The sequence below is a fragment of the Danio rerio genome, chromosome 19, assembly GCF_052040795.2.
Source record: "Danio rerio strain M-AB ecotype USA chromosome 19, GRCz13ab, whole genome shotgun sequence".
NCBI lineage: Eukaryota > Metazoa > Chordata > Actinopteri > Cypriniformes > Danionidae > Danio > Danio rerio.
In genome coordinates, this window is record NC_141039.2 from 22,716,308 (window position 1) to 22,739,710 (window position 23,403).

Below are 23,403 nucleotides of genomic sequence, written 5' to 3' on the forward strand. Positions count from 1 at the left end.
TATATTTTTAATTTAGTACAATGTTATACTTGATGTACATATTTTTCAGAGGTCGCCACAGCGGAATGAACTGCCCACTTGGAAACTATTAATTAAAATTAAAATGAACTTTTCTGAGGTACCATTGGTATTGTGTTGGCTAAAAATGAATGCAAACATTTCTGAATACATGGCATTGTTTTGCAATTTTTTACTAAGCTCTAAGTGAAAACAATGCAACTATTCTATCGTTATATTTAGTATAAATGTATGTATTACAACTTCACTCAAATTTACAAGAATAACAGAGAAAGTAAATATTCATAAAGACCGCGTGTAAAAGAATCCAGATCTACAGCAAGGATTGTAAGTAATGATCTTTGTTAAGAAAAAAGCCAGAAATAACTAAATATCAATAAGTCAACAAACAACAATGGCATCCCATGGGAGCTAAATAAATAATACCTGAAAGCTGCTGGCTGAAGCAGACAGTGACAGATGGGTGGACGCAGAGGGACGACCTATGGCCTTACAGGATCATACTGCTCTGTTGCTGTGAGAAACTGTTTTCATTTCTCGTTATTTGCTTGCTTTTTGCAGCCCTTTCGAAAAATACTTGACAGGTCTTTATGTATTGGAATCTACATTATGTTTAGAACTGAAAAACAAAAATGTAGAAATTAATCTATTTTACAATATAAAGTTTTAGATGGCAAAATTTTAAAAATTATTTTGATGCATTAATATGTGTTTTCTAGTATTGTTGGGATGTCACAAAAATGCTAAATAAATATTAAAAAGTTAGCTGTTAAACAGCTATTTTTGCTTTATAAAAAAATAGCATATAAATGTTAATGCATCAAATTAATTTATATTGAAAACCGTTGAGTAAGTCAAATGTTATTTTGCAATAAATGTTTGCACTACATAACTTTGTATTGTATAATATATTTACAAATATTTACAAATGCATAAAAAATAATAGCATTACATTGTATATTATAGATAAGTGAGTATGGGTGTTTCCCAGTGCTGCTGTCACGACACTCTAGGACAGGGGTGTCCAAACTCAGTCCTGGAGGGCTGGTGTCTTGCATAGTTTAGCTCTAAATTTCTTCAACACGCCTCCCTGGAAGTTAATCCGGTACAGTACAGAGTTTGGACACCCCTGCTCAAGGAACTGGACACAAGAGGATGCGTTTAACACAAGGATTTATTGAACAAAGGCAAACAAAGAAGCTTAAGCTTAAGTTCGTAGCAGGTTGGTAGAAACACAGAGAGGACATTGCAGACTCAAGACACACATAGCGGGAATCCAGGAAGATGAGAAGCACAACCAACAATGGGACACTGGAGTTGAAGAAACGCTGGAGATACGCTTGTAAATGCTGAAGGTAAACTTGGAAGTGCTGAAGATGGATCGGGTGAATCTCAGGGTGTGATCATTAGGACTGACAGTTACAGAGTGACCAGAGGTGCTTTTTATGCAGTGTGTGTGTGTCTGTGCGTATAGCAATCAGTAATCTGATGAATGTGAAGGGTTGTAAGTGAGTCCAGGTGAGTTGGATGATTCCAGCGAGCTGGGTTGTGACTAGAAGGGCAAAAAAAAAATAAAAACATGCCAGAGTAATTAGTGGTTCATTTTGCTGTGGCAACCCCTGATAGATCAGGGAATTTTTATCGTTTTATTGACTTTTTTTAAGGCCGACATCAGTGTCCAATGTCCAACCTAAAATAAACTGAATATTTGTGTTTTTTATTTGAACTGAATGTCTTTGCTCTTGTATATTGACTTTAAGGGTCAAGAAAGGTGCCTTTAAATAAAATGCATTATTATAATTAATAAGCTGAAGGATAATGAATGAGTGTATAATATTATATTTTAATGAGCTTAAGAAATTGTCCAGAGTTTAAATCCTCTGAAATATAAAATAATGATATGGAAATAAAAAATAACAGTAGGATTTAGTATTTAGAATAAATAATTAAACATCATTACACTATATTATACAGTAATAAATAATGCTCCGCTTCTGTTCAGCAATCATTCCAACACAGGCTCATTGTGAATACACAAATTATTTAGCCAGAGCTACGTTTGACTGCATTTCGTCTTTCAACCGGACGCTATGAGGTGGTATGATGCTGCCAACGGCTTTTGTTTATTTTTGCGCTACCAGCTGACTGCTTTTTCCCTGTTACCAGTTTGCCCAATGACAAGCCGTGTATGTCAGCAGCCTTGAGACTCGAGCCTTGAGCCGGTGCGAATGGCAATTCGATGGAGAAATTTGAGATTTCAAAAGCGTACTCAATGGCCTCTGATGGATTCGTGAAAACAAAAGCGCATAAAAAACCATACCTCCTAGGGTGTATTTTGCACTCTCCTGAAATGTATACAGGGAAGTGTTGGGCAAGCTGTTTGAAAAATTTAGTGAACTAAGCTATTAGCCACTCTACTTAAAATCTAGCTTAACTACACTAAAAGCTACCCCCTGGGAAATGTAGCAAGCTTACATCTACATCAAAGCTATTTTTACAATTTTCATTTTTACATTTTCATTTACATTTAATCATTTAGCAGATGCTTTTATCCAAAGCGACTTACAAATGAGGACAAGGAAGCAATTTACACAACTATAAGAGCAACAATGAATAAGTGCTATAGGCAAGTTTCAGGTCTGTAAAGTCTAAGAAGGAAAGTATTAGTAATTTTTTTTTTTTTTTTTTAGTACAGTTAGTGGTATATCCAGAGAGGCAATTGCAGATTAGGAAGTGAAGTGGAGACTAAATAGTTGAGTTTTTAGTCGTTTCTTGAAAACAGCGAGTGACTCTGCCGTTCTAATGCAGTTAGGGAGTTCAGTCCACCGACTGGGCAGATTGAACGCGAGCGTTCGCGAAAGTGATTTCTTCCCTCTTTGGGATGGAACCACAAGGCGACGTTCATTCACAGAAAGCAAGTTTCTGGAGGGCACATAGATCTGCAAAAGTGAGAGCAGATAAGAAGGAGCAAAGCCAGAAGTCGCTTTGTAGGCAAACATCAGAGCTTTGAATTTGATGCGAGCAGCAACTGGCAGCCAGTGCAAACGGAAGAGCAGCGGAGTGACATGTGCTCTTTTAGGTTCATTGAAGACCAATCGTGCTGCTGCGTTCTGGAGCAGCTGAAGAGGCTTGACAGAGTTAGCTGGAAGCCCGGCTAGTAGAGAGTTGCAGTAATCCAGTTTGGAGAGAACAAGAGCTTGAACAAGGAGTTGAGCTGCATGTTCAGATAAGAAGGGTTGGATCTTTCTGATGTTATAGAGTATGAATCTGCACAATCGAGCAGTTCTAGAAATGTGGTCAGAGAAGTTTAGTTGGTCATCAATCGTTACTCCAAGGCTTTTCACCATTTTGGATGCAGTAATGGTTGCCCCATCCATCTGGATTGAAAAGTTATGGAGTAGAGTCGGGTTAACAGAAACTACAAGCATTTCCGTTTTTGCGAGGTTAAGCTGAAGATGATGATCTTTCATCCAGTGTGAAATGTCCAACAGGCAGGCAGAGATGCGAGCTGGAACCGAGGGATCATCAGGATAAAAAGAGAGGTATAGCTGGGTATCATCAGCATAGCAGTGGTAGGATAATCCATGTTTCTGGATGACTTGTCCTAGAGATGATGTGTAGATTGAGAAGAGAAGTGGCCCAAGAACAGAGCCTTGAGGTACCCCAGTGTTTAGATGCTGTAGGTTGGACACCTCTCCCCTCTAAGACACCCTGAATGACCTGTCAGAGAGGTAAGATTTGAACCATTGTATAACAGTGCCCGCAACACCCAGTGACTCGAGCGTAGATAGCAGGATCTGGTGGTTGACAGTGTCAAAAGCAGCTGACAAGTCCAGCAAGATGAGGTCTGATGATTTTGAGTCTGCTTTAGCCAGTCTGAGATCCTCCACGACCGAGAGCAGGGCAGTCTCAGTTGAGTGGCCTTTCTTAAAGCCGGATTGCTTGTTGTCCATGAGATTGTTTTGAGTAAGAAAGTCCAGGACTTGATTGAACACTAATTTCTCCAGAATCTTGGCCATGAATGAAAGCAGGGATACTGGTCTGTAGTTTTCAAGTAGCGTATGGTCCAGGTTAGGTTTCTTTAGCAGTGGGGTTACCCTAGCCTGCTTAAATAAAGTGGGGAATAAACCAGAGTCAAGAGATGTGTTAATTATGTGAGTCAGTGTTGGTATGACTGCAGGAGAGATGGCTTGCAAGAGATGAGAGGGAATGGGATCAAGTGGACAGGTGGTTGCATGGCTAGATAGCACAGGTTTGGACACCTCAGACTCAGAGAGCTGAGAAAAAGAGGTGAGTGTGTGTGGTGTTGGTGGTGTATCTTGTGTGTTTGTTTTAGGTGCAGAAAATTGAGAACCGATTTTTGCAGTTTTGGTGCAAAAGAATGTAGCAAAGTCATCAGTAGCAAGTGTGGAGGATGCTGGGAGGAGGAGGAGGATAGAGGAGGGAGGAAAATGTTTTAAAAAGTAGGCGAGGATTAGTGGCATTGTTGATTTTCTGATGGAAATATGTCTGCTTTGCAGAAGTAACTTCAGCCGAGAAAGAAGACAGAAGAGTTTGGTATGTTAAGAGCTGTGCAGGATTTTTAGTTTTCCGCCAAATTCTCTCTGCAGCCCGAAGTTTTGAGCAATGCTCACAGAGAGCATCCGAGAGCCAGGGTGCAGGAGGTCTGGCACGGGCTGGCCTGGATGCAAGAGGACATAATCTGTCTAGACATGATGCTAGTGTGGAGCAGAATGTATCAGTGGCACTGTTCGTAGAGAGTTTGCAAGATGGAGGAAGAGAGTCTGAAACAATGTCTGAAACAATGGTGGATAGTCTATTGGGTGAGAGAGAGCGTAGAATTCTGCGAAAGGCAACCAGTGTTGGAGTGTGTGGTGGCTCAGGAGTAATGTGGATGTTGAGGGACAGAAGGAAATGATCCGATATTTGTAGTGGAGTTACTAGTGTTTGATCAGCGAAGCAATGTCGTGTGTAAATAAGGTCTAGCTGATTACCTTATTTGTGGGTAGCAGAAGTAGGTGCTCTTTTGAGGTAAAAGCAGAGTCTGAAAGTCAGGAGCTTGCGGTCTCTCAATGTGAATGTTGAAGTCACCTAGCACCAACAAGGGAGTGTCATCATTAGAAAAAGATGAGAGAAGAACATCCAGTTCATCTAAGAAGTGACCTAATGGACCCAGTGGGCGGTAGATGACAACCACATTTATGTAGAAGGGGTGGATAATGGTGACTGCATGGAATTCAAAGGAGCTGATTGTTGGCAGAGACGGTCTCAGAGTAAATTTCCATTCTTTGGAAATCAGTAGTCCAGTCCCACCCCCTCTCCCTGTCTGACGAGGAGTGTGGGAAAAAGAGAAATTAGCAGAAAGAGTAGCATGTGTAGCAGTGTCCTCCGGCCTCAACCAGGTCTCAGTTAGAGCCATGAGATTATAGTCAGAATATGTTGCTATGGAGGTAATAAAATCTTCCTTGTTAACAGCTGATTGACAATTCCAGAGGGCCCACGAAGAGAGAGAGTTGTGAAATAGCAGATACGCCTGCAGCGTACCTCCCATGTTTTGCGAGTGTTAGTAACAACAGGAATTAGAACACACATAATAAAAGTGCAATGAAAACAAAAAATAAATGTAAAGATGAAGTAAAACAAGAAAGTAGCGTACTCAAGTGCTTTGTTGGTGTCTTTGCTCGATGGAGTCGCACAGGTAGAGTCAATGGCAAAGGTAGAGTCGAAGGTCTTTACATTCGTCGGTCTTCACATTTTTTAAATCGAAGCAATGTAAATCCAAATCAATCATATCATAGTGATCAATAAAACTGTCAATGAAACATATGAGGCATAATAGTTCAGTGCAGTTATTTACTGTAAATAATATGCTGTACCAAACAGCAATAGTATATAACAGCTAAAATAAAAAATTCAATAAAACCAGGTGTTACACATTTAAAATATTAAAGGAAAATATTTTGGAATAAGCTTTATATTGTGTGTGTGTGTGTGTGTGTGTGTGTGTGTGTGTGTGTGTGTGTGTGTGTGTGTGTGTGTGTGTGTGTGTGTGTGTGTACGTGTTTTTGTGACATATCCGGACACAAATCTGTATAATGACATGGGTATGACACAGGTGTTACAAAAAAGAGGTGAAATATGAAGACATTGGTAACGTCCTCGTTTCTCAAAAAGCTTCTTATAAATCCTACAGTCTCCTGTGATGGTTGGGTTTAGGGGTGGGGTGGGGTGAGGGCAACACAATATATGGTTTGTATCGTATATTAATAAATTAATTAACAAGAGTAATCAAAAAAAAAAACAAAGGAGAAAAACTGCAATATAGAAACAAAAATAAAACAGTCACGGGATGTAACACTTTTTCATTTGGTTATGCCAAAGTAGATTCATTAGCATATTCATATTGGGAGAGACAGGGAAGGGGTTTGCACTCGTGCAAGTGCGCTCAGTTTCACGTTAATTCGGATGTACAAATAGAATATGCGTAGGATTCGGCGTACGCAGTGTTTCATACATCTGAATTTTTTACATTTTGAAATTTTTTTTTATGCAACAGTCTATATAAGTTCCTTAAAATAGTACCGCACCAGCAATGCGCCTTAACACGCCTCCCTTTTTAGACCAGAATGCCTATGGGCGACCACATGAGCGCAAATGAATTTGCTATTTAAACAGCGTGGTGCACAAAGTCAAAACGACTCTTGCGCCAAGCAATACCAATACCAAACAACAATTGCGTTGCGGCTTGCGCCGAATTGCACCGGGTGTATGATAGGGCCCTAACGCTGTTTCCTAATGAATGTCAATGTCAAAAGTGACACTTGTTAACGGTTATGTGTGTTACAGGTAAGTTCCCTGGGACGAGAGGTGGCTGAACTGGGACGAGTCATGCGGAGTCTTGCCTTTCTCATCGAATCCATGATGGCTTCACCACAAACACCAGGTGTCTACACATCCACCTTTACCTCGGGACATCCCTCTCCTCCCGTCCCCTTCCAGGGCCAGGGCTCATCCTGGTCCAGCCCAAATTTTCCTTCGCCGATGCACCCCGGAATACATCCTGGAGGCCTTATATCGCTTCCACTCAGACCACAAGAACTACAGGTGCTCTGCCCAACCACATCTCCGGGTTCCTTTCCCATTGCACTTTCCACAACACCACATATGGACAGATTCAGACAGCCGTTACTGACCCTTTCTCCACACAGTGCAGTCGCCCGGACCCGCTCGCAAAGCCTGGAGACACCTCATCCACAACCTCACCAACACATCCCACATGCCCCTGGAACTTTACCCCGAGTGGGACAGCCATCGCTGGGAGAAGGGGAGGATCTCAGGTCCCTAGGTTTGTAGCAATTAACCTTCAAAACAGACAAGTTCCACTGGAAAAAAAATCTGCGTGTTGACCTGGACTCAGGACTGGACTGATCAGATAAGTGGTACACGCACTGCCAAAGCCATGGAGCAATGGTTCCTTCGAAGATTTACGTGTTTACCATCTCAGTTTTTAAGATAATCTATCTAACGGCATGTCTTTCAATACTAGAAGCTAAAGGGATATCTCGAGATAATAAAAAAAAACTTGTTTGCGCTCGGAAATAGTTCATTTTACAATTAGCACAAATATGCAGCAGGTAATACCTTGAACTGCAAATCATTATTTGATGGGAGGCTAACAAATGATTAAATTAGTACATAATATTGAGTTTTGACTAAACATGGATGTCACTAACATGAATAGTTTTGAAGTGCTCACATGCAAAACTTACAGCAAATGCAAGAGAATGATTTCTGGTATGCTAGGAGAAGCAGAACGACGTATCAGTTTACCGCCCGGGGTCATCGTGTTGTGAAAATCATTATCAGACCATTAAGAGGATAGTTTACCACAAAAGAAAAATTTACTCATCAATTACTCACCCTCAAGCATTTCTAAAGCTTTATGAGTTTCTGTTTTTCTGTTGAACACAAATGGAGATATTTTGAAGAAGGTTAAAAAACTGTAGCTATAGATGTCCTAGTAGAACAAAAGATACTATGGAAGTCAGTGGATGTAAATTTTCAAGATTCATCAGAATATCTTCTTTTGTGTTTAACAGAGGACCAAAAAAAAGTTTGGAACAAGTAAATAATGAGTAAAATATGACAGAATTTTCATTTTTGGGGTGAACTATGCCTTTAAATATTATCTACCTCAATTGGTGCATTTAGATTATGATCATATAATATTAAATTTGATCTGTGGGAAGTTTTATTCTGCATGAAGGCGAATGAAGTGGGCTAATAACTAAATAGCATAAGCCTTTAATGCATCTTGGACATTCGTGACTAATGTTGGCCATTTCACATCTTCCAGATTTTCCTTAATGTACAGATTTGAGTAGTAAACACACTTAAAATAATAAAAACACATGGATCCAAACATACACCAGTCGCCAGTGTGTACATCTGAGGAACTGTAAATTAGTCATTATATTTATATTTATTCATTAAATGGTTTTATTAAATTATGCATCTGACTCTTTTAACAGTCTTATCTTTTTACTTACTGAAAAAAACTTTTCACTTTGGGTGAGGATCCTTGCATTTTTGAGTGTCAATAGCACGCTGTCATGCTAGTGACAATGTACTACTGAACTAGACACATCACATTATTACAGATTAATTAGAAATATGTACCTCAGTGAATAATAATTTACTTAGGGGGTTTTCGTTATATGTTTTAGATAAAAGTCTTAATTTCTAAGCCACAGACCAAAACCCAACAGTGATTAAGTTTACATGGACATCAGTAATCGAATTATTTGCCTTAATCTGAATAAGACGATAATATGATTAAGGTGTTTATATGATTTGCATTTTGAATGCATGTTTTACATGTTTATTGCACATAATTCGATTAATGCATTGCGTCATCACGCTATCCGCATTTCCTTCAGATTTTCGTGTTTTTTTGGGTGTTTTGTTTATAGTTTGTCGACTTTAACTGCAGTTTGGCACTTTCACTTACAGTATATTCAGGAGCATTTTATGCATGCCCCCTGTGACAAAAGAGATATATCATGCAAGTATGAACTGCTGGAAGTTCATATTTTAATATAATTTGATACTGAACGCCGTATGGGAAAAGAAACCTCTGCATTTTGCAATGCAGGTGTCTGTGGTCGGTAGATGCAGAGAATAGTGTGTATAGACTATCCTGTCGCAAAACATGGCGAAAAGTCCGAAATGACGATAACAGTTTGATTGCGGTGTTTACATGTCTGTACTGCACTTCAATAATGGGACTAATATTAGCATACTCCACATGTTTCTGTTTAGTTCGATTATGACTTTATTCGGATTAAGGTAATCATAAATCGCTGTTTACTCTTAATCAGAGTATTGTCTTAATCGGAATAAAATTGGATCATTGGTGTCCATGTAAACTTACTGTTTTCAAAAGCAAACGTCAGACAAATGTGCTCTGCGATCACATAGTTTTTTATTGCTTTAATCACTTTTGTAGTATCATGCTTCACCAGACTCCAGAGTTCTCTACATCACAAGTACAACATACAATGTGAGCTTCCGAGAAAACTGACCACATCGGAAAAGTTCTCCATATAGAGATAGACAGATAGGGCAAACATATTCTATATTAGTTCATGGACATGTTTAAAGTTTTTTTTTTTTTGTTATTTATCTATGCAGTGTTGTTGAAAGAGGTAATTTTGAAAGAGGTTTATTGATAATATATTACTTTAAATATCATTAGTGTGTTAAGGAACAAACGTTGTTTGCGTAATACTGCCCAATAGCTTTCATTTTACTTATAAACTGCATTCAAACATTTATATAAGTATGTTTTTAAAGTTTTACAAATATGTAAGCTGAAGCACTTTGCACATATTTCCAATAAGCGTGTGTTAAAGCATTAAAATTACTGATTAATCTATTAATTGATCAATAATTCAAATGTCAGTCAATCATGGAAAAGATTAAAATTGACATCAGTCAAGAAAAACTGTATTAGTATTTTCTTATAAAGCATACTGTACCGTAGGTCTCAAACTCAATTCATGGAGGGCCACAGCTTTGCATAGTTTTGCTCTGATCTTATTCTAACACAGCTGATCCAAATAATCAAGGTGTTCAAGAGTAGTCTTTAACACCTTGATTAGTTGGATCAGGTGTCTGATTAGGGCTGGAGAAAAACTGTGCAGAGCTGTGGCCCTCCAGGAATTAAGTTTATTAATTTAGACATATGTTATAAAGCATATTAATATAGTCATTATTTGACACCTTTTAAAAAATCAATTTTCCAGTTGGAGTTTCAAGAGCAGATAGTTAGCTCACACTTCATTTTTTCTTTAGAAATTTTGTTGACTAAAACTGAATCTGCAACAACATATTTTTATTTTTCTTTGTTCCATTCTCTGTCCAGCATTGCCTGTATGTCTGGCATTCAACAATGTCTAGTAACCGATGGCAGGGAGGCAGAACCTATATGCTTCCCGTGATACCCCTGTTGGTGTTCAAGCTAAGTTCAGCACATTTTTTCACTAGGCAGTTTTTATAAGTCCTTCATACATTTCGGATAAAAGAATGTCTCGACATAAACCAAACAGATGTGACTTAGTTAAGTGTGAAGTCATGGATCGTCTTTTGCATCCTTAGACTTAATATGAATCTGCTAGTCAGGCAGCACTGGACTGGTGTGATACAGATAATGGAACAAAGTAAAGCAAAACAAAACAATCTTTCATTTTCTAAAAACAGTAAAAAAAAAAAAAAAGTATAAATGCTTGTCTTGAACCAGCTCTGCGATGGCTTAGTGCGTTAGGTCAAACTTGTCCTTCCAGTCCAAATTTTGGTCAGTCCATTACTTCTACTGAGCATATTCACCTTTGCAAAAGCAACCAACCCTGTATCATCAGACACTGCTGTATGTCGAGACGATAGTGCCCATGCTTTAAAAGCTATAGCAAAACATGTCATTTTTAAAAAAAAATAGTTATATTGTACGCAGATTATCATTAAAGTGAAAATCATATTACAAAAGAATGTAAACTTGACTAACCGCTTCACTTCAACTTCAAGTCTGCTTCTTTAAAACAAACAAAGAAAAGTTAAAGCAGGAAAGAAAGAAAAGATTTATTCATCCAGTGTGTGCATGTCAAAAGATTAAATCCAATTTGAAGTTTTCAGCATAAATTGGAATGATTTTACTACATACACAACTTGTATGTCATATATGTCATTTGCATATATATAGTCATACAGTGCTGAACATATATATACACCCTTCACAAATCTCTCATTTAAATGATAGTTTTTATAGGAAGCTTTACAATATTATACATTAGATTAATGAGTACTGAAGCCAAATCTGAAGCTAGTCTAACAAAATAATTTATAATAATGGTTCAGAATTATTACACCCAATTGTATATGTTAGGGGAAAATATTTAATATAGAATAAAAAAAGAGCAAAATTGAAGAAACAAAACATTTATAAAATTTGGTTGATATTTTGTAGTTTCCCAATATTTTGCATGAATATAATTGTTCTATTTCTAAAGATGTTAGGTGACTAAAATATTTTTTTTAATAAATCTGTTTTGTTCAAATGCACCAAAATATATGACCTATATTCACTGAGAAATGGACAAAAATATTTTTCAAATATTCAGTTATACTGCGCACTGTATATGAGATTTTATTATGGGTAATTTAAGTCCCTCATAAGATAAACACTTGTAAATAAATGTTGCAGATTTATTATGTTTTGCTTTATCAACACCACTGATTTGTAATTAAATTGATTTGTATTTTTTTTAAGTTCCCAGGTTCTGCAGGTTGCATGGTCCTGAATTTAGCTTGCCAATCTTAAGCCAGCTGTAATCAAGTGTTTTGGTTCAACTTAAAATTTCCCAAAGCAGCTCAGAGCATAGGGGACCAGAGTGAGTGCTCCGACTTGGGCCCCCCCGGTCCTGATTTTCATTTAAAAATTAATAGTGTTTTTCAGGTTTTACATTGCAATTATAATTACTAATTTCTAGTGTCATTTCTAATGATAATTTTTTTATATATAACAACGTTTCGACCTACATGGTCTTCATCAGGGTAAATAAAACAATTGGAGAACTCAAGAAATAGTAGTACAGCTCTACACATCACACCTGCAAACAATAATCACCCCAATCAACCAACAAGCCAGTAAGCAAATACACACACATGCAACATAATACATATGGCAATATGAGATGCATACATACAGTTACAAAAAAGATTTCAAATAAACATCCAAATTTAAACTTCTTCAGAGACAAAGTATTCAGTAATATAACGCATCACATCTGCAACAAATAATCACATCAATCTACCAACAAGCCAGTAAACGGGATTTTTTGAATGTCAATATGAGAGACATACATACAATTACAAAATAGATTTCAAATCAGAATCCAAATTTAAATTTAAAGGTGCAGTAGTTGATTGTCTTCAGAAACAATTTTTGTGGCGCAGTAGGGAGTGCTGTCGCCTAACAGCAAGAAGGTCGCTGGTTCGAATGGTTGGCTGGTTGGCATTTCTGTGCTCGGTTGGCGTTTCTGCAAGGTCACAAGACAGACTGGGAGAAATCAAATGCTGAATTGAAACTTTTAAAAACCTGAATCAATATTGGAGTTACTTTAGCACGCTGGAGGAAGGACGACACCATGGCTGAAGTATTACTATTAGACAGGTAATGTTCTGTTTTAAAACTATTTTAGTCAGGCTAAGCTTATGTTAGATTGTGTTGTTATGAATGAATTATATGCACAAACGTGTTGTTCAGCCACTGAAATCTCCCGATTGATGTGATTATTTTCAGTTTTATAAAGTCCTTTTACAGCATTGATAATGTAGATTTTTGTTAACTTTAGCAACAAAATATCAGTAAATATCGCTATTCCGCCTAACCTGCTTTATTGAGCTGAAGTTGCTTTTATATTCACATTGGGTCATTTTTTTAACAATGACAGCCCTCCTGTACTGTTTACCATGCTACTTTGAATATTCGCTCAGAAATAGCATATAAGTGTGGCTAAGTAATAAATGTAATTCCTGCACGGCGCTGGCTAAACACTAACTGGTAAATGACATGGATAAAAGATAATATCCAAAGATAATATGCTAAGCGGTTTGCATTTTGGCAGATCACCTACTGCACCTTTAAAGAAATCACACCTTTAATCTTCAGCAGCTTAACTGAATGGGGATGACAAAAAAAAAACTGAAATATAGTTGTGAAGTTACACTGTGCGCATTGACCACATCTATAATTACCTTCAGGGACTGAGAAAGGATTATCAGAATGTTCAGAACCTTGATCCGCTCTCACTAACAAGTTAAGGGCTCATTTAAAAACAATTCATGGAGGATCTTTACAACAGTGTCTCATAGCAGAATCTAAATTTCAAATTCGGCCAATGTTTTTGTACTATATTTGCAAACTCGTTACTTAAAGCCGAATACTGAATAATATAAGAAATCTTTGTTTCTATGATTTTCGAACCAAGGATTCTTTTTGATCCATATTTTCAAAACGAGCTGCAGCTTCTTTAATCCATTTTGTAGAGTAACCTCTATCATAAAACCATTGACATAATTCCACACATAGTTTATCATGTTTCAGTGTAAGTACAAGACCATAAGACACTGTAGCTCAATCAATCAATAAACAGACATGTGTATTTGTATGGAAACAAAAATGAAGAGAGACTCTAATCTTAATGCTTTCTCACTGAGACAGCTAATTTATATTCATATATTTATATAAAATCATTTTTTAATCAGAAATAATGCATGCTTAAACAAGATCTTCTAATCAAGCTTCTTCTTAGTAACAGACTTTATCCTCTAATTTAGTCAGATTTAGCTCTGCATGGTGTAAAAGTACACTGCATCTGCCTGATTTATTTGTTTAACAAATTAACTAGCTGAGGTGTCGCCTGTACAGCTAGTCAGTCTTAAGAAAACACAGTATAATTAATAGTAGTCATGTCACGTACATTTGAGGCTAATCCGCCTAGTCACACATGAAAAGATAACGTAAAATAGTAAGCAATAAGCTGACAGATATTCAGCTAATAGGCTAAATAACTGAACTTTAATTGCACAAAACTACCAGTCCTAAGATATAAAAAAAGAGATGGATTACTCATAATAATAGGAACATTGCTCACTGTGGGCAATCTGAGGATTGACAGTAATTGTCTTGAAATATATTGCTAAAGGTGGTGAGTTTGTTACAAAAGCTGTTCTTTGATGGCTGTGGCAGCGAGGCTTTAAAAGGGGGATGAATTCAGAGATGAAACTTCTTGAAGAAGGTTTTAAAGTGCTGGCTGTGTTAAGGTAACTGTTAGACTTTTAGCATGCTACATCAAAGCACAAGGACAGCATGCTAAATGCCTTTCGGAAACTGCATCCCCTCTTAAAAGCCACTACTAAAAGTAAGACAACACATTGCAAATAGGTTTGTTAATATTATTTGATGAATATTTTTATGAAAAGTTATTATTTATTAGCTTGTATATTTGTTTGTTAATTTACAAATATATTGTAATTTGTTTCTTTATTTTTAACATATTTAAGAGCTATATCAGGTCGTATCAGTGTTTTTAATGTTGCCTAAAACTTAAAACAACTACAGATAATTTTCATTAAGCGAACAAAGCTGAAATCACATCTTTTAAAGCAAGGGCTCAATTTTAACGATCTAGGTACAAAATCTAAAGTGCATGGCGCAAAATCATTAAGGGCGTGTGTGAATCCACTTTTGCTATTTTAAGGATGAAAAAATACGCTTTGCACATGGTCTAACAGGGTTGTGCTTATTATTTTAATTATTTATGGGTGTGTTTTGAGCATAACATGCATTAAACCAATCAGAGTCTCATTTCCCATTCCCTTTAAGAGTCAGTTGCATCGCGTCATGGTGCATTTGCTATTTACACTTACTTCATAAGTGGAAAAAATGAATGCTTCACTATAGAGAGAAAACAGTTAAACAAACAATCTGGGGGAGAATAAAGAACGAGCATCTTCAATTCAGCCCTTTTACCTTTTCTTTTTCTTTACTTTACTCCTTTACTTTCTTGGATAAAAAAACGGTGTTGTACTTACTCCACTGAAGACAGCCATTAGCCTATCCAAACACATGTCCTATTCTTATGTCCCATATGGTGATGTATACATCTCCAAAACCCGACAGGTGGATAAATCTAAACTAGTTTTTTTATTAAAACAAATATAAATATGCATATACAGTATAAACAATACTGATAATAATGATAACATTATACAAATGCAAATTGTCATAAATGAATTGGAAAAAAGGCATGGAGGTATGAAGAAGGCATGGAGGCAGTGGTTTTTATATGTATGTAGGAAGTAATATTTTTTTGTAACAATTTAATCCTTATGTAAAAATTATTTTCATATGTAAAGATATTTGTGTATTGTTTTAAATCCTGTGTATATTAAGCAATGTGTACGCGTTTAAACCCACATACATGTAGGTGCATAACTAACGCGCTCTGTGCTGGACTTTAGACAGGCTTTTGGATGGTCAGTGGCGCAGTCAATTTCAGTTCTTCAAAATAGCAACATGCCAACAATGCGCCTTAACACGCCTCCTTTATAGACCAGAGCAACCATGAATCCACAAAGTGGCGAAAATGGATTTGTTATTTAAACAACATGGTGCAAAATGAAAAAATTAAGGTTGTGCTGGTCTGAAAATAGCAACAAATCACACCAAACACGTCTTGCTACTGATTGCGCCAGTTGTTTGATAGGGCCCCAGATATTACATAGAATTAGGTACAAATAAAATAAGAAAAATGTAAACTTATAATTGGAAATGTATCTTACTAACAGAAATAAATAGTTTTTTTCATATCTATTTTTTACATTTAAAAGGACAACTATTGAACCTAAATAAAAAAATAAGTTAAATTGGAAATATACAATAAACTAATAAAAATACAACAGCAAACAATGATACTGCTAAAACTTTAAACTTGAATGAACGTAAAAAGCCTATTATACATATTAATAAAGACTATAATACTACATAAATGATGTTTAAATAACACATGAAAATTACAGTTGCACTGATCTAAAAATGGCAACAAATCACACCATGCACGTCTTCCGCCTTATTGCGCCGCATGTATGATAGGGCCACTGTGTAAAAAATCTAACATTTTATTATTACAATCTAAGCAGAAAAAATCACAATGGTTTTGTCTAAACCATTTGTGATGACATTGCACAAAATTTCTATTTTAGAAGCCGTTTAAATGTCTGCAATGTTGCTGCTTAACAGCAGTAAAAACTACTATGACAATTATCATCTCAGGTACTGATTATGTGCTTTATTCAGTGTTCAATTTTACCAGTGAGAATCTGAATACCATTTTTCGAAACATTTATTGCCATACTACATCCACGAGTAGTACATTAGATCTACCACCATCAAAAAAAAGCAAAAGCAAGTACTGTACTTTTAACAGTGCTAAAAAGGTTTAATATGTATTCATCAAATTCTAAACCGTACCACTTCATTGGGAGTGCAGCAGACTATTCTGCCCTTCTGAATGTGTGTGGTGTTTAAATGTCTCTGTTGTGCTGCATTTGGTGTGTCTGGTTGCACTGAAATCATGCAGCATTACCTGTTGTTAAAGCGCGTTGTTACTTGAAAATTTAATTTAGTTGTCCAACTTTATTTTTTAAGTTCATTCCTTTAGTGCTCGAATTTGCTCTCATTTGATTCACTTCGTTAAAGAGAGTTTGCTAAAAAATGAAAATTATGTTTACTCACAGTTTTCTTGTTTCAAAAGTTTATGAGTTTCTTTATTCTTCTGAACATGAAAGAAAATATTTCAACAATCTCACAGCAATTTGTAAATTTTTGATCTAGTGGCTAATTTGTATGAATTTGTTTGATCTCATTTGTACATTTTAGTACAATTTGCTTATCCCATAGTGGGGATGGGTTTAGGGGCGGAGTTGGGTGCCACACATCCTTTCTAAAATCATACATTTTCTTATGATTGAATTCATACGAAATAGCCACTAAACTGCGCTGCATTTTCTCAAAATGTAAACAAATTAATAAAAGCGCTACATTTTCTCACAACCAAAACAATTCACAAAAACCACACTGCATTCACAACCCTTTAAAATAGACTGAAACACAACAGAAATGTTTTAAGGGGACAAATTGTACCCTTGCCGTAACGCGGTTCAACTTTCGGGGTCTCTCTTTTTTTTTTTTTTTTGGTACAATTTCACATGCTTTTTTACAGCACATTGTGTTCTTCGTCCTGATAAGCATTTTTGTGTTCTGCATCAAATTCTAAACCGTACCACTTCATTGGGAGTGCAGCAGACTATTCTGCCCTTCTGAATGTGTGTGGTGTTTAAATGTCTCTGTTGTGTTGCATTTGGTGTGTCTGGTTGCACTGAAATCATGCAGCATTACATGCTGTTAAAGCGTTGTTATTTGTAAATTTAATTTAATTGTCCAACTTTATTCTCTTGAAATCAAAATAAGATATTCTAAAACATGTAAAAAAAAAAAAAAACTAAATACAATTTTTTTAAATTATATAATAAATTAAAATAGAAAAAAAAAATTAAAAGAGAGAAAAAATCCTGATTGGCTGTAGAACACTGTCAATCAGTCTCCTTCATGCCATGCCAACTATATATTACAAAATGCGTTCAGCTTGCCAAATTTACATAAATCTTTGATCACTAGCAGTGTGACTCTGAAGTGTTGTATGTTTGAAAGTTTTCTCCCCAACAAACTGCCAAAAGGCGGAGGAAGATGCTAATCATCGCACAAAAAGTAGGACTTCTGGACATGCTAAAGAAAGGTAGAAGTGATGCGAGTGTTTAAACGAGAGAAAAGTGTTTAAAGAGTGTAGTGAGAGGTTTTACAGCCTTAAAACATATATATATATATAACATATATAACATATATAACATATATAATAATTGTACATATTAAAGCGGACTACTTCACAAATTTCAACTAATGCATGCTATTTTTACAATGTATCTCCCGCGGTTAACGAGGGACTACTGTACAACCAATGTACACTCAAAAATTTTTATTCTGTCATCATTTACTTTCTTAAACCTTTATTCTGCTGAACATGAAAGAAAATATTTCAACAATCTCACAGCAATGCGTAACTTTTTGATTTTGTGGCTAATTCCTCTGAATTTGTACGATCTCATTCGTACAATTTAGTACAATTTGCTCATCCCCCAATGTCGGTTGGGTGTAGGGGCAGGGTTGGGTGCTTAATCCTTTTTAAAATCGTACATTTTCGTATGACTGAACGCATACAAATTAGACACTAAACTGCGCTGTATTTTCTCGAAATGTAAACAAATGAATAAAAAGGGCTCCATTTTTTCACAACCCAAAAAATTTACAAAAATACACTGCAATTTCTCACAACAATTTCAAATAGCACAGGACACAACGGAAATGTTTCATGGGGACCCTATAACATGACAGACCCATGATGGACTATTTAGGTTATGGTTTTTTAGGCTAATAAAATACTAAAGACAAGGGAATGTTAGGATTTAAGGGATGTTAAAATAAACAAACAAAAAACTCACCTTTCAAAGATCACCTACAACTTCACTGAGCAATAGTCATGGCACAGCGGCCTCCGTCGTGTTTTTGGGTCCCCTTAAAATGTTTCATAGATATATACAGGTACACTAGATATTGCATACGGACCCTGTCAACAGCACCGCCACATTTGTACAGTGCTCACAGGACAAATGACATTCCAGGGCACTAGTCAAGACTAAAGCCAAACTGAACATGCTGGTCTTTAGCGCTGCGAATGAGTGTAGTAATGAGCGAACAAAGAAAACAAAGAATAAAGGCAGAACATTTCATATAAGATTTCATTTTTTATGATTTTGTATGTTACGAACTTTTGTGTTAACGAGTAACTTTATTGATGATAATACAGTCTCTTACTGCCCTGACCATAAGGCAAAGTAGCGCCAACTCACACTCAATATTAAGCTTATGCTAGTTTTGTTGAATAAAATAAGCAAACAATGTAAATGAAATATGACAACAAGAAGCTGAGGGGCCAAAAATTTGTACTATGGTCGACTAAGTGAACGAGTCATTCATAACGAGGATTGATTCACAAACTAATCCCTCCCTCCGTTAGAATGAGAAGTGAAAGCAGGAGAAGGAGTGTGTTTCAGGACATGGATTAGATAAAATTTAACAGGGAGGGAGGATAATACATTTCCATGCACACAAACACACGCTCTTTGTCAGGAATGCATGTGCAATCCCTTATACATAGATATTGAAAAGTAATGTAAAATTATAATTTTCATAATTTAAAAAAAATTACCTACTGACCACCGGGAAAACTCCCGATCATAGATATATGTGTATATATCTCTCGCTCTGGGTAGTCAGTCACATGCACCTTGATCCCACTTTAATTTCAAAGGAGTTCTGCCCTGTACTAAAATAGCTGCTCTATTGACGCGTTCCTTCAATATACAACATTAGCGTAGACGTCATCTAATGTAAATATCTATGTACACATTTCGGCTGTGTTCGATTCTTTTTGCAAGTGTTGTTGGAAAATGCAGCACATTTTATTTATTTGTTTGCGTTGTGGGAAGATGCAGCACATTTTTTTGCAGGAATTTTTTGCAATTGCATGTTTTCATAAATTGGAACACATTAATCTCTCTCGGCCACCACAGAAACCACTTGAGGGAAAATAAATAGTGGATGCATTTTCATTTATGGGGGAACTATCCCTTTAAGTGGATAGTTAGCAAATTTTAGATCAAGCCATGTGCTTTTGCATTTTCACTTTCAATTCAGCGGCAGTCTACTTAGAGCTTTTCTAATTCAACCCCTGCCTAAACCCTCATCCAACAGTGTCATAATGAACTTCTTCATCAAAAACAGATTGATTGTTTACTTTGCGTTTAAACTCTTTCCAGGGGTTTCCGAGATATCCCTTTAGCTTCTGCCTGTTTGTTGTTTTTAATTGCATGACTTCTGAAGAGGGTGGAGAGTATTACCCTTGCAGTAGGTTGTAGAGATGCCATGTAGGGTTGTGCATTAGACATCATAGATGCATGAAGGTCAACTTGACACACACACACACCGTCTCTCTATTCTCCTCTGCTTGGCCCTCAGGGCAGGAGGAACAGCAGGGATGACTCTTACACAATGCGTATGCGAGTGCATGTACTTGAGTATGAGTGCCAGTATGAACGCCAGTTATTGTACTGTAGCCATGTACTGGTAAAAGAGGTTTCTGAAAGAATGGAATATGTGTAGGGATGGGCGATATTTTTTGTTATGTACCCTTAAAAAATCATCTCATGATGAGTATTAGTCTTCCTGCGGTAATAATGTTACCAAATTTAGGGATGTAATTACAGTAAGTAATGCACATTTATATAGTGCTTTTACTTTGTATTACCATACACCCAAAGCACTGTATGAGAGGGTCTCTCCACAACGCCATCAATTTCCCAACTTTTTTCAGAGACTTTCCATTTAAATAACAAATGTGCTATAGTTTCCTAATAATTGAACCATGGTTTATTATAGTATAAGTGGATTAACAATGTTTTTCGGCACATTGGTTATCATTTGCATTAGGCCTGTGGCAGATTGGACATTGCAATATTTACTTTTTATAATGAAATACTATGAGAGATATGCAAATGTTAAACTTTCTACTATTTTTAAACTTTGCAGTGGCTCCACGATGACATGTTTTGGGTAGTTTAACAACACCATGGTTGAATAATCCATGGTTTATTTTCATTAAGGGTAGCACATGAGTAATACAAGTTTACAAATAAATAGATTTAAATACATGTTTACTCCAAATTGACTTTAGACATGGTTTTATCTCACAGAATGAGGAGAATTTATAGTATTCTATACAATGATATAGGCTATGTTGATTAGTATTGCATTATACACATATTTTATACCCAGAACAGCTTGAAGAAAGCAGATAAACTATATATTGTCACAATAGTGTTTATCTCCATATTTGATTCCTTTACAGATTTGTTTATTTAACTCAGATTTAGTTTATGTAGTTTCAGTTTGTTCATTTGTTACTTATTTATATTGATTGTGCCCTTTTTTGTTTTATTTTGGTGTCAAAAATCTTTTAGTTTCATTTCTGTCTTCTCAATACAGCTTTCAATAGCTGCCAATCTTTATTGTTGTTAGTTTTGGATGAGTTGAAGGTTCTTAAGTTTCAACTTATTTATTACTTATTTTTTTAATTAATTTTAATTGATATATTAAATATAACCCCTTAACGTGTATGATCACACTGGTGTGATCAGTCTAGGCTGGTCCCTGGAGTGCACGATTACTGGGATGTTATTAGAATATTTATTGCATCGTGTGATAAATATAAATATGAATCTAAATATAAATCTACTTTCCATGACAACTATAAATGAGCCAAAGAAAGAAACAAATGACACTTGTCACAAATTAAAATTCAACAGTGTTTTCAAACAAATAACATTTATTTTAGGTATCAGATATTTAAGTTCACATAAATATTTGTGAAACATAACCTTTATGGTTTGCAAAATATACACTGATATATATGGAGACAGCAAAAATTATATGACCTAACATACTTACGTAATCAAAAGATGTGCGTTATTCACATCGTCATCACACAGAAGTTGATGAACTGACCTGTTGTAAATCCAGCAGCTCCAATCTCTCCTCAGCAAAAAATACATTGCAGCACCCATCATCCCTCAAAAATCTAATTCTATGTCAGCACAAATAGCTTAGTGGTTAAGTCCACCAACATATAGCACCATGGTTCTCACGGCCACCCGAGTTTGATACTCAACTCAAGGTCCTATGTCAATCATTCCCCTCTCTCTGCTCCCAATATTTTCCTGTCAGTCCTCCACTATCCTATCAAAATAAAAGGTGTAAAAAAAATTTATAAAGTAATTAATTGAAATATATAATCAAATTCAAAATTATTAAATACTTGTTCTTACACATATTTGAAAATCAGAATATCAGATATTTCACAATTTCAATTATGATGTTTTCAATATTTACAGAAAAATGAAGCAAACCATGATATATGTATAAATCATCAGGGGTGTGTCATGATAAACTTGACTTATTGCCATAGAAAATTTAAAGCAAGACAGTTACATTTAAAAAGTCGTGTAAGGGGTGTGTAAAATGAAAGGGATTTATTTATTTATTTAGCTATTATTGTTTATTTATTTAAACTAAAGGTTTTTTTGTTGTTGTTTTAAGTAATACAAATGTTTTGGTTTAGAACCAGTTTTCATTCATCTTTTAAATATAGCTTATTTTCTGAAAGATAGTTGTGTCTGTGATGCGTATGTGGAGAGTTTGAGTAGTTTCGGCCTCTAGTTTCCAGTAGTAATAAAACAAATATTACGTTACAAGTGTGTATACAAAAGCCTGTTTTTGGAGTAAAAATAGAAAGATAAAACTTCTCACTAAACAAACATGACTGTTTTGTCGCTTGTTGGATACATACAAATAGTCTTTACTGATATCGTTATCGCAGTAAATACTGTGAACATTTTGTGGTGTAGTTCATATCGCCCATCCCTAGATCTGGGGCATGAGGGATGGGGGAGGTTGGGTGGGCTGGTCAAACCGTGGAGTTTATTATTAGTAGAAGTTGAATTGACATGGGGAAGGGGGGCTTTCTGTTTGCTTGCTCTTTAGGACTGGTCTTGAGGGATTGGTTTGCCGGTGGCAAAGTGGCCCCTGCTGTCAATCGTGTCTCTCTCTGGCACAGATGTGGTCTGTCTGCTTCTCCTGTCTCTCTCTCTTTCTGTCGTTCTCTTGCTCTGCCCGCTTTCCTCCTATTTCACAGTATTAATCTGAGAACATATTGCAAACCTCCTACTCCTGTTTTCACTGTCGACCTTACTTAGTGATTCATTCTAAAAGGGATAGTTCATCCAGATATCAATATCATACCATCAGTTATTCATGTTTGTGTCCTTCCAAAACTCAAATGATATTTTTGCAGTGAAAAACACTTTTCTAGCCATGTTTAGGTTGTTATTTTTGAGTCCCAATACACACATTCTTCCAAGTTCCAAATGATGTCCTTTGGGTGAGAAAGAGAAAACTGTAAAAAAAAAAAAAAATAGTTTTTAGTTTAGACTTTTTTTTTTTTTTTTTTGGTCTGCAGTTTTTTGTTTGTTTGTTTGTTTTTTTTTTTTACTTATTGTTAGTTTATACTCATTGTTTTTTATTTATCTAGTTCAGGGTAG

The 23,403-nt window shown here is 36.0% G+C and overlaps 1 protein-coding gene across 9 annotated transcripts in view; it reads left to right on the plus strand.

Annotated features, from left to right (window-relative positions):
* kcnh8 (potassium voltage-gated channel, subfamily H (eag-related), member 8) overlaps window positions 1–23,403 on the plus strand; it is a 176,189-nt gene that overhangs the window by 150,250 nt on the left and 2,536 nt on the right. For 4 of the 9 annotated variants that reach the window (XM_087295644.2, XM_087295643.2, XM_087295648.2 and 1 more), the window contains exon 16: window positions 6,865–7,363. In XM_087295644.2, the coding sequence (XP_087151770.2) occupies window positions 6,865–7,363 (499 nt within the window). Of the gene's footprint in view, window positions 1–6,864; window positions 8,839–23,403 lie in introns of those variants that run through there. The other 5 variants (XR_015516706.2, XM_087295646.2, XM_087295650.2 and 2 more) reach the window with 3 other exon arrangements.